The 14,673-nt window shown below is 42.0% G+C and overlaps 1 protein-coding gene across 1 annotated transcript in view; it reads left to right on the top strand.

The window, feature by feature from the left end:
• The window catches only part of LOC106561820 (integrin alpha-1), a 68,605-nt gene extending 55,660 nt beyond the window's left edge, over nt 1-12,945 (top strand). The window contains exons 18-30 of the mRNA XM_014126079.3: nt 1,824-1,931; nt 3,437-3,513; nt 3,688-3,814; nt 4,415-4,495; nt 6,322-6,398; nt 6,510-6,599; nt 6,721-6,829; nt 8,419-8,532; nt 8,755-8,859; nt 8,997-9,101; nt 9,193-9,288; nt 9,375-9,488; nt 9,677-12,945. Coding sequence (XP_013981554.2) covers nt 1,824-1,931; nt 3,437-3,513; nt 3,688-3,814; nt 4,415-4,495; nt 6,322-6,398; nt 6,510-6,599; nt 6,721-6,829; nt 8,419-8,532; nt 8,755-8,859; nt 8,997-9,101; nt 9,193-9,288; nt 9,375-9,488; nt 9,677-9,736 — 1,263 coding nt within the window. The 3' untranslated portion in view covers nt 9,737-12,945. The remainder of the gene's footprint in view (nt 1-1,823; nt 1,932-3,436; nt 3,514-3,687; nt 3,815-4,414; nt 4,496-6,321; nt 6,399-6,509; nt 6,600-6,720; nt 6,830-8,418; nt 8,533-8,754; nt 8,860-8,996; nt 9,102-9,192; nt 9,289-9,374; nt 9,489-9,676) is intronic.
• Nucleotides 12,946-14,673: the final 1,728 nt, after the last annotated feature.

The raw sequence follows: 14,673 nt of genomic DNA, 5'->3' as shown, positions 1-14,673 counted from the left end.
TGTTAGCTAACCCTTTCCCTAACCCCTAAACCTAACTCATCGCCTTAATCCCTAACCTTAACTCCTAACCCTAATCCCTAGCCTAGCTAATGTTAGCCACCAAGCTAACGTTAACCACAACAAAGTGGAATTCGGAACATATCATACATTTTGCAAATTCATAACTTATTGTACGAATTGCAATTCGTAACATGTCATACAAATTGTAATTCGTAACATATTATACGAAGTGGAGGGATACCGTTTACATTTACTACGTCTATCCCTGAGTCCAGGTTGGGTAGGAACGCTCTTAACATGAAAGTGGAGAAAGATCTCCCTCCCTTGATCAAAGGGAAAGCATTTTCATGAAAACAACCACTTACAAAAGGCCCATTACTGTACATACACACATTTCAGCTTAAAAGTGGCCTAGAAATAGATTTACTTTACATTGATTGTTAATTGTTCTATTGGTTGTTTTGTATCAGATAGTTGTACATTATAAGGTTTTCGTAAGGAGGCCAGATGAAAAGAAGAGAGCTTTTAAATGACTGAAGACCTTGACTGTAATGGGAACCAGAACCAGAGCTTTACTGATCAAAGCAAGGTGAAGAGAATGCCCTGACGATGACTGTTAAACTACCCGCAGGACCTCTGAGAAAGGGAGCGAGAGAGAGAGAGAGAAGGGAGGTCTAGAGAGAGAGAGGGTAGGGAGAGGAGGAGATGGAGGGGAGAGAGAGACGAAGAAAGAGGTAGAGGGAGAGCGGGTGAGAGATAAGCGTAAGAAAGTGAGAGTGAAAGAGGGAGGGAGAGAAATAGGAGAAAGAGAAAGCGGATGAGATAGCAAGGGAGATAGGCATGTTAGAGAGAGAGGGGTAGAGGGGCATATTTGAGAGAGGAGAGGACTTTGAAAGAGAGACAAAAGAGAAGAGAGAAAGAGAGGGAATGAGGGAGAGCTAATGGATGGTTGGAGGGTGCCGATAGAATTACAGGAAATTAAAAACTCTCCTCTGTCAGGAAGGGGGTTGCTAAAATGTTTTGAATGCAAGTTGTTGGGAGGGTCCACCCAACAACATTTCGCTTAGGGCCACCCAAAAGGCTAGGGCCAGCTCTGACTGCATATGTGGGTATGGATGTGGGTACACAGACCTGCTAGTCTACTGCGGCCCCTCATGATGAGTTCAGATTTTTGGTGGCCCCCACCCCTATCAAAGATCCCCATCCCTGCTCTAGTGCATACAGTATCTTCAGTGGAGGAAGTGAGAGAGTGTGGAGTGACACACACTGCATTTGATTCGATTTGTGGCAGCCGGTGAAGGGCAGGAGGTAGGCTTGATGAATAAATAAACCAAAAATATTTTGTTGCTTCTCTGTAATACTAGCCACCTAGCAATTTTATAAAGTTAGCTTTAGCTAGCCAGATAGATAGGTTCCCAATCTCCCAACCTCATAACTAGCCACCAAGCCATTTCAGGCTATCGATCAAGTTAGATTAGCTTGTCTAACTATTTTAGCTGACATGCCTGCTGGAAATGTTGCTAGACTTTAGAAATTATTATTAAAATGGCAATTGAACAGGTATAAAGAGGTATACTTAGATAACCTATGCAGAGAAATAGACACATATATATATATATATTTACATAGAATGAGGCATAATGAAAATGTCTCTAGCTTACAGGAAAAGCTGTTTCAGATGTTTGAAAAATGCCAAATTATCCCAGATTCTCCAACCACCACCCCTCTCTCCTCATCTACATCACGCTGCCTCTAAAATAAATGGTGCTTGATGCCCCTGGATACATTGTACATGTAATTACATTAGCCCGTCCTCCCTTTAGGCTGAATTGGACTTCAGAGACCCGATCATGGTCTCCCTAGAGTTTGGCCTGGCTGAGGACACGGGTCCCGTCCTGGATGGAGATCTACCAACGTCAATTAACAAAACGGTAAAATGAACCACACTGTGCCCGATTACACACACACACACACACTCTCACACACACACACACACACACACACACCACACACACACACCACACACACACACCAGTAACTTTTGGCTTGCAATGAATTTTATATACCTTGGCTTGCTTCCCTCTTTAGCCACTAGAGGCCCTCATTGGCTAACAATATGTGTGCACACATTGATTTCCTACCTTACTGATTGGTTTAGACCTCAGCTATCACATAATACAGTACAATGGTGAATATGCAATGTGTGAGCAGAGACGTCAGTAATCAGTAGTTTACACAATCATGCAGTCATGCTCTCTGCAGCACTTATCATCAGCAACAGCTGTCCTCCATCGTTCACTAGTTCATATCAGAGGCTTATAAGCTTTAAAACACTGACAGGCAGTTATCCTGTTTCCATAGTGGAGCTCCCACACACACGCATAGTTCTTATGAGCTATTTGCCAGACGGACGGAGAGCCAAATTCCTTGAAGCCTCAAATTCCTCAACACAAAACAGAGTGTGATTACATCCAAGTTACATGTCTGTTTAGCAAAGTTAGCACGTGTTCACTGGTTCTCAGGCCTGAGTTCTCATGCTATCAACACACCGCACCACTCTCCGTACAACCAGAGAGGAAGCAGTGAAGTGAGAGGGTCCACTCCTGTCAACATCTGTCCACACAGGAATACACCGATAAACTGACCGATAAGCTGACCGATAAGCTGACCGATAAACTGACCGATAAGCTGACCGATAAGCTGGCCACCTGCCTTCCCGTCTTTGGGACGACTCCTATTATTACGGCGGAGACAATACCATCTCGTCAACCACAGGAGGTTGGTGGCACCTTAATTAGGGAGGACGGGCTCGTGGTAATGGCTGGAGCGAAATGAGTGGAATGGTATCAATTACGTCAAACATGGTTTCCATGTGTTTGATGCCGTTCCATTCGCTCCTTTCCAGCCATTTTTCTGAGCCGTCCTCCCCTCAGCAACCTCCACTGTTATATACAGTGTCTCTGCTACAACGTGCTACTCAGGGTCATGGAGGATACTCTTCTGTTACAGTAGAGGAGTGGTCCTGTTACTGTATAGTGAGGGCAGAGGTGTTGGAACAAGAGGGCAGAGGTGTTGGAACAAATAGACAAGTGCACGCACACACACACACACACACACACACACACACACACACACACACACACACATAAAGCGCTACCTTTTCTCTAAGACATTGTATAAAATCCCAGATTGTCATTCTTGGGAGCAGACACTTGATCTTGTCATCATTCCAATGCCACTGGGAACCAATGGGGTCTCATGTCCCAAACGTTAGGAATGCATTTCACTATTTCAGTCAAAAACAAACAAGAACACAGACAATTCACTGTCTCTTGGTGCAACTACTAAGCTAGTGAATTCGTTTTTTGACTGCTTTCTTGCTAGTTCTGTCTTGTACACGGTTTAAATTTCTTGTAACCATGCACATGTCATTCAGATTCCTTTGGTGGACTGTGGGACCGATGACAAGTGCATAGCTGACCTATCACTGAAGGCTGTGCCAAGTATACAAAGGTATTATCACAATGATTGTATTCCTTCAGTCCATCAAACTGTCAACGGTTGTGACAGTTCAGTAGCAGTTATGTTGCCCTTGAATTGTACTTTGGCGCCCCCTTGTGTTGCTTCAGTTGAAATGCCCAAATTACATTTACCCTGCTGCGGTAGTAACTTTCCCATTCTTTGCAGTCTTGTGATCAAAGCGAACAAGGAGAAGTTCCACGTTCTGATCACCACTAGAAACAGCAAAGACAATGCTTACAACACCAAAGTTATGCTGAGCTTTACTGAAAACATTAACTACGTCAAGGTCGAGGTGAGGTTCCTCTCTGTCTTTTATATATATATATATTCACCTTTATTCAACCAGGTAGGCTAGTTGAGAACAAGTTCTCATTTGCAACTGCGACCTGGCCAAGATAAAGCAAAGCAGTTCGACACATACAACAGAGTTACACATGGAAAAACAAAACATACAGTCAATAATACAGTAGAAAAAAAGAAAACAAAAAGTCTATATACAGTATATACAGAGTGCAAATGAGGTAAGATAAGGGAGTTAAGGCAATAAATAGGCCATGGTGGCGAAGTAATTACAATATAGCAATTAAACACTAGAATGGTAGATGTGCAGAAGATGAATGTGCAAGTAGAGATACTGGGGTGCAAAGGAGCAAGATAAGTAAATAAATACAGTATGGGGATGAGGTAGTTGTATGGGCTGTTTACAGATGGTGCGCAGTGATCTGTGAGCTGCTCTGACAGCTGGTGCTTAAAGCTAGTGAGGGAGATATCAATCTCCAGCTTCAGTGATTTTTGCAGTTCGTTCAACTTCTACTGTCTTGAACATCCAAATTTCATTTCACAGTCATAATTTCTGTCAGTATGTTTTGACATCTCTCCCTTTACTCCTCAGCCCAAAGAAAAATACTGCAGTCTAAATAATACCAAAATTGAGTGTGCTGTGGGATATCCATTCCTCAAAAGCAATGTAGAGGTAAGACGTTTCTGTATTATTATATATTGTTTTATAAATATTTTTTTATTTTATTTATTGATAAAAAATATTTAAGGGGTAGATCAGCTTTAATATTGCAGATAGATTGTAGCTTCCATCAATGTAATTGTCTGCATGATTTCCAATCCTCCATATATTTTTTTGTAAATATATAGTACCAGTCAAAAGTTTGGACACACCTACACATTCAAAGGCTTTTCTTTATTTTTACTATTTTCTACATTGTAGAATAATAGTGAATACATCATAACTATGAAATAATACACATGGAATCATGTAGTAACCAAAAAGGTGTTAAACAAATCAAAATATATTTTTGGGATTCTTCAACGTAGACACCGTTTGCCTTGATGACAGCTTTGCACACTCTTGGCATTCTCTCAACCAGCTTCATGAGGAAAGCTTTTCTAACAGTCTTGAAGGAGTTCCCACATATGCTGAGCACTTGTTGGCTGCTTTTCCTTCACTCTGCAGTCCAACTAATCCTAAACCCTCTCAATTGGGTTGAGATCGGGTAATTGTAGAGGCCAGGTCATCTGATGCAGCATTCCATCGCTCTCCTTCTTGGTGAAATAGTCCTTACACAGACTGGAGGTGTGTTGGGTCATTGTCCTGTTGAAAAAGAAATGAGAGTCCCTCTAAGAGCAAACCAGATGGGACGGCGTATCGCTGGAGAATGCTGTGGTAGCAATGATGGTTAAGTGTGCCTTAAATTCTAAATTAATCACAGACAGTGTCACCAGCAAAGCACCCCCACACCATCACACCTCCTCCTCCATGCTTCACGGTGGGAACCACACATGCAGAGATCATCCATTCACCTACTCTGCATCTCACAAAGACACGATGGTTGGAACCAAAAATCTCAAATTTGGACTCATCAGACCAAAGGACAGATTTCCACCGGTCTAATGCTCATGTTTCTTGGCCCAAGCAAGTCTCTTCTTATTATTGATGTCCTTTAGTAGTGGTTTCTTTGCAGCAATTCCACCATGAATGCCTGATTGACGCAGTCTCCTCTGAACAGTTGATGTTGAGATGTGTCTGTTACTTGAACTCTGTGAAGCATTTATTTGGGCTGCCATTTCTGAGGCTGGTAACTCTAATGAACTTATCCTCTGCAGCAGAGGTAACTCTGGGTCTTCCTTTCCTGTGGCGGTCCTCATGAGAGCCAGTTTCATCATAGCGCTTGACAGTTTTTGAAAAGTTCTTGATATGTTCCGCATTGACTGACCTTCATGTCTTAAAGTAATGATGGACTGTTGTTTCTCTTTGTTTATTTGAGCTGTTCTTGCCATAATATGGACTTGGTCTTTTAGCAAATAGGGCTATCTTCTGTATACCACCCCGACCTGGTCAGAACACAACTGATTGGCTCAAACACATTAAGAAGGAAAGAAATTCCACAAGTTAACTTTTAACAAGGCACACCTGTTAATTGAAATGCATGAAGCTGGTTGAGAGAATGCCAGGAGTGTGCAAAGCTGTCATCAAGGCAGGGTGGCTAGAATCTCAACTATAAAATATATTTTTATTTGCTTAACAATTTTGGTTACTACATGATTCCATGTGTGTTATTTCATAGTTTTGATGTCTTCACTATTATTCTACAATGTAGAAAATAGTCAAAATAAAGAAAAACCCTGGAATGAGTAGGTGTGTCCAAACTTTTGACTGGTACTGTGTATATATATATATATCTATATATATATATGCAAATTTTGCAATAATACATCTATTCTCAAACCATTAGACTCACTATGGACTTCAGGCCACTGATGCGTCTGCTTGTTCTCTCTCTGCAGGAGGTCTTTAAGATCCTGTTTGAAGTCAACCCTGCACATATCTGGAAGGAAATTCAGATCAACGTAACTGCAACCAGGTACAGTAAGCCATGGTGTCACACTAAATCTAAACAACAAAAAATAAATGAGCGATCAAAGAGGTATCGAAATGTCAAAATTCTAATGCATTGGCTTTCCCCTTACTACAGTGACAGTGATGAAATGAACGCCACCCTGTTTGATAACTCTGTGAAAATCTCCATCCCTGTGAAGTACGAGGCTGGACTTAGATTCACAGCGTGAGTACAGACAGCGCCTGCAACACATACAGCACATTCTTATTTCCACAGATAAAAAAATGAAAGTTCGACCATTTTCCAAATCTTTCCAAATCTCCTTTCTCATTCCTCCATCTCTCAGCGACAGGCACATGAAGGAGGACCACATCATAGTGAAAGAGGGAGAGCAGCACCCCAGCGTCTTCAACGCCACCAGTGTGATAGGAGAAGAGGTCAAGATCAGCTACACGGTAAGACATGCAGCACCAGTCAAAAGTTTGGACACACCTACGCATTCCAAAGTGTTTCTTTATCTTTAATATGCCAAGGATGTGCAAAATTGTCATCAAGGCAAAGGGTGGCTACTTTGAAGAATCTCACATCTCAAATATATTTTGGATCGTTTAACACTTTTTTGGTTACTACATGATTCCATGTGTGTTATTTCATAGTTTTGATGTCTTCAATATTATTCTACAATGTAGGAAATAGTAAAAATAAAGAAAATCCCTTGAATGCGTAGGTGTGTCCAAACCTTTGACTGGTACTGTACATACATACTGTATCATCCCAATCATACTCTAGTGAGACCTGGTTAGTCAGAGTCTGCTGAGAGACTAAGACCTGTTTAGATATGGGCAAGTGGTGTGCCAAAAAGTAAGATCTCTTACAAATATGTACCATGGTACTACTATTTACCTTGGTATTACATCTATTTATCACTTATTACCATGGTACTGCATCATATGTACCACGGTATAGATCTGAATCATGGAAATGTACCATGATTTTAGTTTTTACGTGTGATGGTACTGCCATGCACCTAAATAACACCATGGTATTGCCTCATTTTTACCATGGTATAGATGTGGATGATGGAAATGCCATGTTTCATACTATAGTGAGACCTGGTTAGCCGGAGTGCCCTGAGTCTAGTGAGAGACTAAGACCAGGTTAGTTGGAGCGCCCTGAGTCTAGTGAGAGACTAAGACCAGGTTAGTCGGAGCGCCCTGAGTTTAGCGAGAGACTAAGACCTGGTTAGATATGGCAAAGTGGTGTGCCCAAAAGTAAGACACGTATTCTGAGTTGCCTCAGCTTTTGAAGAAACTAAAATGGGATTCAATTGTGACTGAAAGACCTGTGACTTTACAGATTCTCTCTGACTAGGGTTTAATATTTTTCCAGAGAATTTAGCAATTTTCTTTCCCGAGAAAATTGCATGAAATTACTGGGCATCCCGGTATTCCTGTTCAAACCAGAAGTGCTAATTAAAAGCATAGCCTATAATCCCAGTGGAAAAAAATCGAACATGATTATACCACCATAAATGGAGAAATATACACGTGAATATAACATTTTCTTTTTGTACTTGTTGCAATTGAATCAACTCAAAGTTCTCTCAAAGTCACCACACTACTTTGTTGAGGAAGTTTAGTTATAGGCTACGTAGGTTATGGCCATCTTTTTTTGAGCGCCGATCTGTATAGCCTTTAGGCCTACTTCCTGTTTGCATGGCGTGGTCGCATGCAGCGTTTTGAATCCATGCCGACTTTGTGCAAGTAAATAGGCAACAGCACACACACACACACTCACAACCACACACTTGAGTGTTGACGATTGATCATGCAGATATCAGAGCAGAGAAGGCAGCAGAGAAGACAGATTTACACGTTACTTATCATTTAACAGCTCCATTTCACGTCACGCTGCTCATAGAAATCATTCATTATAATTGACCAGTTTCCTCAACATTATTTATCCCCTGGAACGAGAATGAGTTTGGGTGGGGAAATCTCGGTGAACCCGGCTCCCGCTATTAAACCGTATCTCTAATCTCCAGATTAATAGGGATGTGGATATGGCGACTCCTCCTCTGAAGCTAAGGGTGAAGTACCCGTACCTCTCACCCAGAGAGAACATCCTGCTTTACCTGACTCACGTCACCTCCTCACAGGTAAGGCCTCTCTCTCTCTCTCTCTCTCCATGTGGTACATGTGCTGTAGCATAGAGGTAGACTTTCTATCTGTACTCTGCACAGGGTTCTCTGCCGGTCAACAGATAATCCCGCTGTGAAGTCAACCAGACTGCAGGATTTTAGCGGTGTGGATCAACTCGATCCAATGTGATGGATTGACTGATGATTGATTTGTTGATGGATCGTGCCTGTCTCCCACAGGATGTGAGATGCCATCCCGGCCATCTGATTAACCCTTTGAAGATCAACCACAACAATGTCCACACTCTCAACCTTAAAAAAGAGACCCTCAGCGACTTCCTGGTGGTGAGTCAACAATGTGTGTGTGTGTGTGTGTGTGTGTGTGTGTGTGTGTGTGTGTGTGTGTGTGTGTGTGTGTGTGTGTGTGTGTGTGTGTGTGTGTGTGTGTGTGTGTCTCACAGTGTGTATCCTCTTCTTTGCAGGGCTGTAAGGACCACCCATGTAAGTTATTTGACTGCTCCATCCCTCACGTCAACAACAGCCAGGTCAATGTTACCTTCAGGGTGTGGAAGCCCACCTTTATCAAAGTGAGTATAGTGGAGTGATCGATAGATTGAATGATTGTGTTTTTTTGACTGATTCTGATTCACTCATCTGATTCAATTCTTTGCTGAGCAGGCAGAGTTCACCAGTCTTCATATGACAGTTCATGCCACCCTGGAGAACCAGAACACTGATCTCTTCATGTTGAGTACCGCTAATAACGCCAGGGATGTGAGTGCAATGATCTATACATTTTCATGTGATTGTTGTCCTTTGTTGGTTTTCTGGGCCATGTAACACTCTCGTTTCTATCTCAGGTGAAGATCCAGGTGTCTAAAGAGGCTTTGGGAGGTATACCGCTGTGGATCATTATAGTCAGTATCTTAATAGGACTTCTCATTCTGGCGCTGGTCATCTTCGCCCTATGGAAGGTATGTGGGTGTTCACGACCTTCTGTCTGCTTGTGTCAGTCGGGAAGAGATAACGTAGCACAGGCTTGCATTATAGAGTGGTTCAACATGTGTGGCCTTGTGTGCAATACACTTTCAAATCCATTCATCTTAAAATCAAACTTCAGACTTGAATTGAATTGTGTTTTCTTCTTTGCTCCGTTTTCCAGGCTGGATTTTTCAAAAGAAAATCCATGGAGGACATGGAGAAGGAGGACATGAAGAATTAACCCTTCCACCACCCTGTAGGTCTGTCTGTGCCCCACTGTCTTTAGGTCTGTTTTCAGGTCAGTCAGAGGAGATACCGTAGGAAATACCACAACAACCCATTCACCTGAATGCCATCAGGTCAGAGGAAAAGCCAGAGTTTATTTATGGCTTTGCACCAACGCATTCGCCTGAAAGTGATGTGGCCTATCTTTATGAACAACATGGTCTACCAGTCTTAATAACAACTTGGTCCGGTTCAGTGGAAAGAGAAGCCGTGGGAAACATTGAACTTGTACACTGTGGTCTTCCGCCTCTCCAACTTGGGCACCAAGACCTGGACCTTAAGGACCTAAGCTAGAAGAGACATCAGAAGACCTAGATGTATGGCATCCTGACTCAGAACTGATCATATGATGCCACAACCTCATCAGCTTTATACAACAGAACAAAACATTCTCAGGTTTACTTATAACATCCCAACGTCACTAAAAACACCTCAGACTATGGCATTAAACCAAAGTTGCCCAAGTCCGTGTGAACTCTGGTGGGTTTGCACAGACAATCTGCGATGGGTTCGAATCCTGTGTCCTAGTTGTTTGATACTTTTAACGAAACACTATCAATCTATGGTATATACTTAAAACGTGTTATTGATTCTATTTTGGCACATTCCTCATCTTCTAAACAGAATGTTTGCTTTTGACACACTGACATTTTCAAAATGTTCTAGTCTTACAAGCTCGATCTGTAAGTTAGATTTTTTTGTATGTTGAACAAAAATGTTCCTCCGAGTAATAAAGAGGTGTATGCGAGTGTACCCACCAAAATAATGTATTCTGTATAAAAGAAGAGGAGGAATAGATGCTATTGAGATAAATACTTTTATTCATCTTGTCATGACATGGGGGTAGAGAATTTACAGATTGCACCTTTACAGTATTAGGAAAACATTTGATTGTGCTGTTAATGTAAGTAAATGTAAAGCTTGTATATAAAGTTGTTTGCAATAATTCCTAGAATTTAAGATAAAATGGACATAAATCCAGCATGTATCAACAAGGCCCTACACTCTTAGAAAAAAGGGTACCAAAAGGGTTCTTTGCAGAGGGATAGGGTTTTTACCAAGAACCATTTTTGATCAGAAGAACCCTTTTTCAGAAGACAAGAGTTATTTGTAAGGCAAAGGGTTCTACCTAGAACCTTTCACATGCTAAGAACCGTTTTTGGAAGAAAGGCAAGAATGGTTGTACATAGAGCCATATATAATATTTCCCAGCATGCAGGGAGATTTTCATATATTTTTTTTTGACTGTAATATCCCTGTTTTTGCATGTACATTGATTGGCTAATACATTTTATGCTACACAAAGATAAATAACATACCGTTTTTTAAACTAATCCAATCTGTTAGTTTTATGGCACCCGTTACTTAGATGGTTGTTCCAGTTTAGATGATTGAGGTAGTCTCAGTATTCAGTTTTCCCTACCCTGGCAGTCATTCTGAATGCAGGTTGGGGCTGATTAATAATTCCACTTGTTGGCTATCCTAACTCTGGCTGGATTCCAATAGGAATTGCACAACACTTTGCAAGCCAGCATAATGTGACTTGCAGGCCTGATGTGGCATGTAAACCAGGAGATTCCTAACACCACTGTGTTCTGGTATAACTAGGCCCTTAAAGAAAGGCCTTATGATATATGTAATATATTGTCATAAATAATTAAAGGTTGAAGGCTAATAAGGCTGGTGGAACCATTCAAAAAGGGTACTAGGAAGAACCCTCCAAAGATCAAAGGATTCTTGGTAGAACCATTCATAGACGGTTCTAGGAAGAACCTTCAGATGATAAAATGGTTCTTGGTAGAACCATATACAGGGGGTTCTTTGCACCAAAAGGGGTTCCCCTATGGGGACAAAGTGAAGAACCTGTATGGTTCTACTTAGCACCTTTTTTTGTAAGAGTGTATATGTCAGTAATGGAGAGAAAATAGCTAATTTGCTTCAACGTTTCTCAGGTGATACGTACTGTATGATAGTATGGTGATAGTATAATGAGTATGTTCGGCCTTAATAATATGGAGTATATGGAGCTTTGACGTCATCTGAATTAGATAAAACAAACAAACGTAGTATTTTAAAATAAAAATATTGGTCTTATATTTTGATCAAAATCGAAATGTCCAACAAATGTGTATTGGAACTAGATTCATTATGCATCCAATCCGCTAAGATTTTTGTTTTTTGACTCCTCTTTCTTTCTTTTCTGTCTTCTCTTTTTTGGGAGATTGATTCGTGAGGTAGCCTACAGTCACGTACAGTAATCCAGAAAGCCTCTCAGTGGAGTGTAACTTGATTCCTGATGTCTTAACTTGACAGTAGCACCGAACAAAAAGACGGTTGTCATGAAGACGGTCAGAATCTGGAAACTAGGTGATTGACGGTCACATACTGGGGGTGAATTGACAGTCTATGATGGACCGGTAGAGGTTTGAAATCACCCTCACCATGTGACACTCATGAATGTGAGTTGCATTTCCCCCCCTCTTTTGATATTTATGCACCTTGGCTTATTCTCCTGAATCGATCTGCATTTTGTTTCCATATTTTGCATACGTTGTATATAAGAGACACTCATCACTTTTGAAAGCACATGTAATAAAATAAAAACAAATGTCTGTAAAATGTGTAAGATAATGTTAAACACAGCGATCCTCCATCCTGTCCCCTTCTGGAGAACTTATTTGTCACAGCTCGGCAGTGATAAGAGTCAGCTGATGAAGGTGTTGAAGATTTGATTGCGGATGAGTTGAATCAGTACCCGTACTCTGAACCCAGAACCAAATGTGTGTTTGCTGACCAGCTTCTCGATTTGACATTGAATAACTTTCATGTCAACAGTCTGTCTCAAGAGATTGTTGTATCAGGTGTGATGGCGCTGAGGTTGGACAACTACCTGCGTTACTTTGACTCTCCAGGAGCAGGATTGAGGATCACTGATCTATCGTCTCAGTCCACTTTGACTGAGGGATGGAGGGATGGAGGGGGCTGAGACTGCATCTGACTGATATGGTCCTGTCATACACACTGCTGTGAAATGTCCACTTAATGCACTGGTTTGTTATACTGTATGTACTATCATTAGCACAGATTTGAAAGCATTTAGAAAGCATTGCACATGTTGTCAAGGATCTTATGCAACAACAACAAAAATAAAACCTTGTTTTTTAATGTTGGACATCAATGACCTAAATCATGCCATAAGACTGAATTAGTATAATTGTAGGCTGTAGCGGGTGAGTTAGTTGTATGCGTGCATACATGCCGCGTTCGTGTGTATGTTTGCGTGAGTTATTGTTGTGTGCTAAAACGCCAACGTTCTCTCTCTGAAGGGCAGGCAGCAAACCAGCTATTTTGTTGCAGACAGGTTGCTCATGCGTTTGGGATTACTGTACACATCAGTTAATCCTTTCAGCTGGATCTTGTTCACAGTCAGTGGGCAGTCTGGGCAATGCAGGCATACTGACCCCATTACCCACACAGGATGGGCTTCATGGTTTCAGATTGAAAGAAAAGAGGCAAGGCAGCTTCCATTATGATTATGCTTGTGTGTTCTAGGTGTTTGTGTCTTATAAAGAACAATAACTAAAGACAGACAGACAGACAGACTTTGTGTTTTCATCCTCCAGGAATTCATGACAATATTATTGTGAAACCTGCCACTTTACTGTAAATGCAGAAAGCTGTTGTTCTGTTAAATTGATCTCAGTCTCGGGTCAGGTGGGCTATACTCGGCCTTGTCTTAGGACGGTAAGTTGGTGGTTGGAGACATCCCTCTAGTGGTGTAGGGGCTGTGCTTTGGCAAAGTGGGTGGGGTTATATCCTGCCTGTTTGGCCCTGTCCGGGGGTATCATCGGATGGGGCCACAGTGTCTTCTGATCCCTCCTGTCTCAGCCTCCAGTATTTATGCTGCAGTAGTTTATGTGCCGGGGGGCTAGGGTCAGTCTGTTACATCTGGAGTATTTCTCTTGTCTTATCCGGTGTCCTGTGTGAATTTAAATATGCTCTCTCTAATTCTCTCTTTCTGTCTTTCTCTCGGAGGACCTGAGCCCTAGGACCATGCCTCAGGACTACCTGGTATGATGACTCCTTGCTGTCCCCAGTCCACCTGGCCGTGCTGCTGCTCCAGTTTCAACTGTTCTGCCTGCGGCTATGGAACCCTGACCTGTTCACCGGACGTGCTTGTTGCACCCTCGACAACTACTATGATTATTATTATTTGACCATGCTGGTCATTTATGAACATTTTAACATCTTGACCATGTTCTGTTATAATATCCACCCTGCACAGCCAGAAGAGGACTGGCCACCCCTCATAGCCTGGTTCCTCTCTAGGTTTCTTCCTAGGTTTTTGGCCTTTCTAGGGAGTATTTCCTAGGGAGTTTTTCCTAGCCACCGTGCTTCTTTCACATGCATTGCTTGCTGTTTGGGGTTTTAGGCTGGGTTTCTGTACAGCACTTTGAGATATCAGCTGATGTACGAAGGGCTATATAAATACATTTGATTTGATTTGATATAACAGCACATGGGTATTATTTGGGGATCTGTGGTGTGAGACAGAGAGAGAGAGAGCGACATCTACATTAATGAATTGTCAAAAACATTAGAAGAATCGGCAGCACCTGGTATCACCCTACACAACACTGAAATCAAGTGTCTGCTGTACGCAGATGACCTGGTGCTGCTGTCTCCCACTAAAGAGGGTCTGCTGTAGACAGATGACCTGGTGCTGCTGTCTCCCACTAAAGAGGGTCTGCTGTAGACAGATGACCTGGTGCTGCTGTCTCCTACTAAAGAGGGTCTGCTGTAGACAGATGACCTGGTGCTGCTGTCTCCCACTAAAGAGGGGTTACAGCAGCACCTAGATCGTCTTCACAGGTTCTGTCAGACCTGGGCTCT

The sequence above is a fragment of the Salmo salar genome, chromosome 01, assembly GCF_965601325.2.
Source record: "Salmo salar chromosome 01, fSalSal1, whole genome shotgun sequence".
Lineage (NCBI taxonomy): Eukaryota > Metazoa > Chordata > Actinopteri > Salmoniformes > Salmonidae > Salmo > Salmo salar.
The sequence above is the reverse complement of the archived record's forward strand: the minus strand, read 5'-3'. Positions and strand labels throughout refer to the sequence as shown.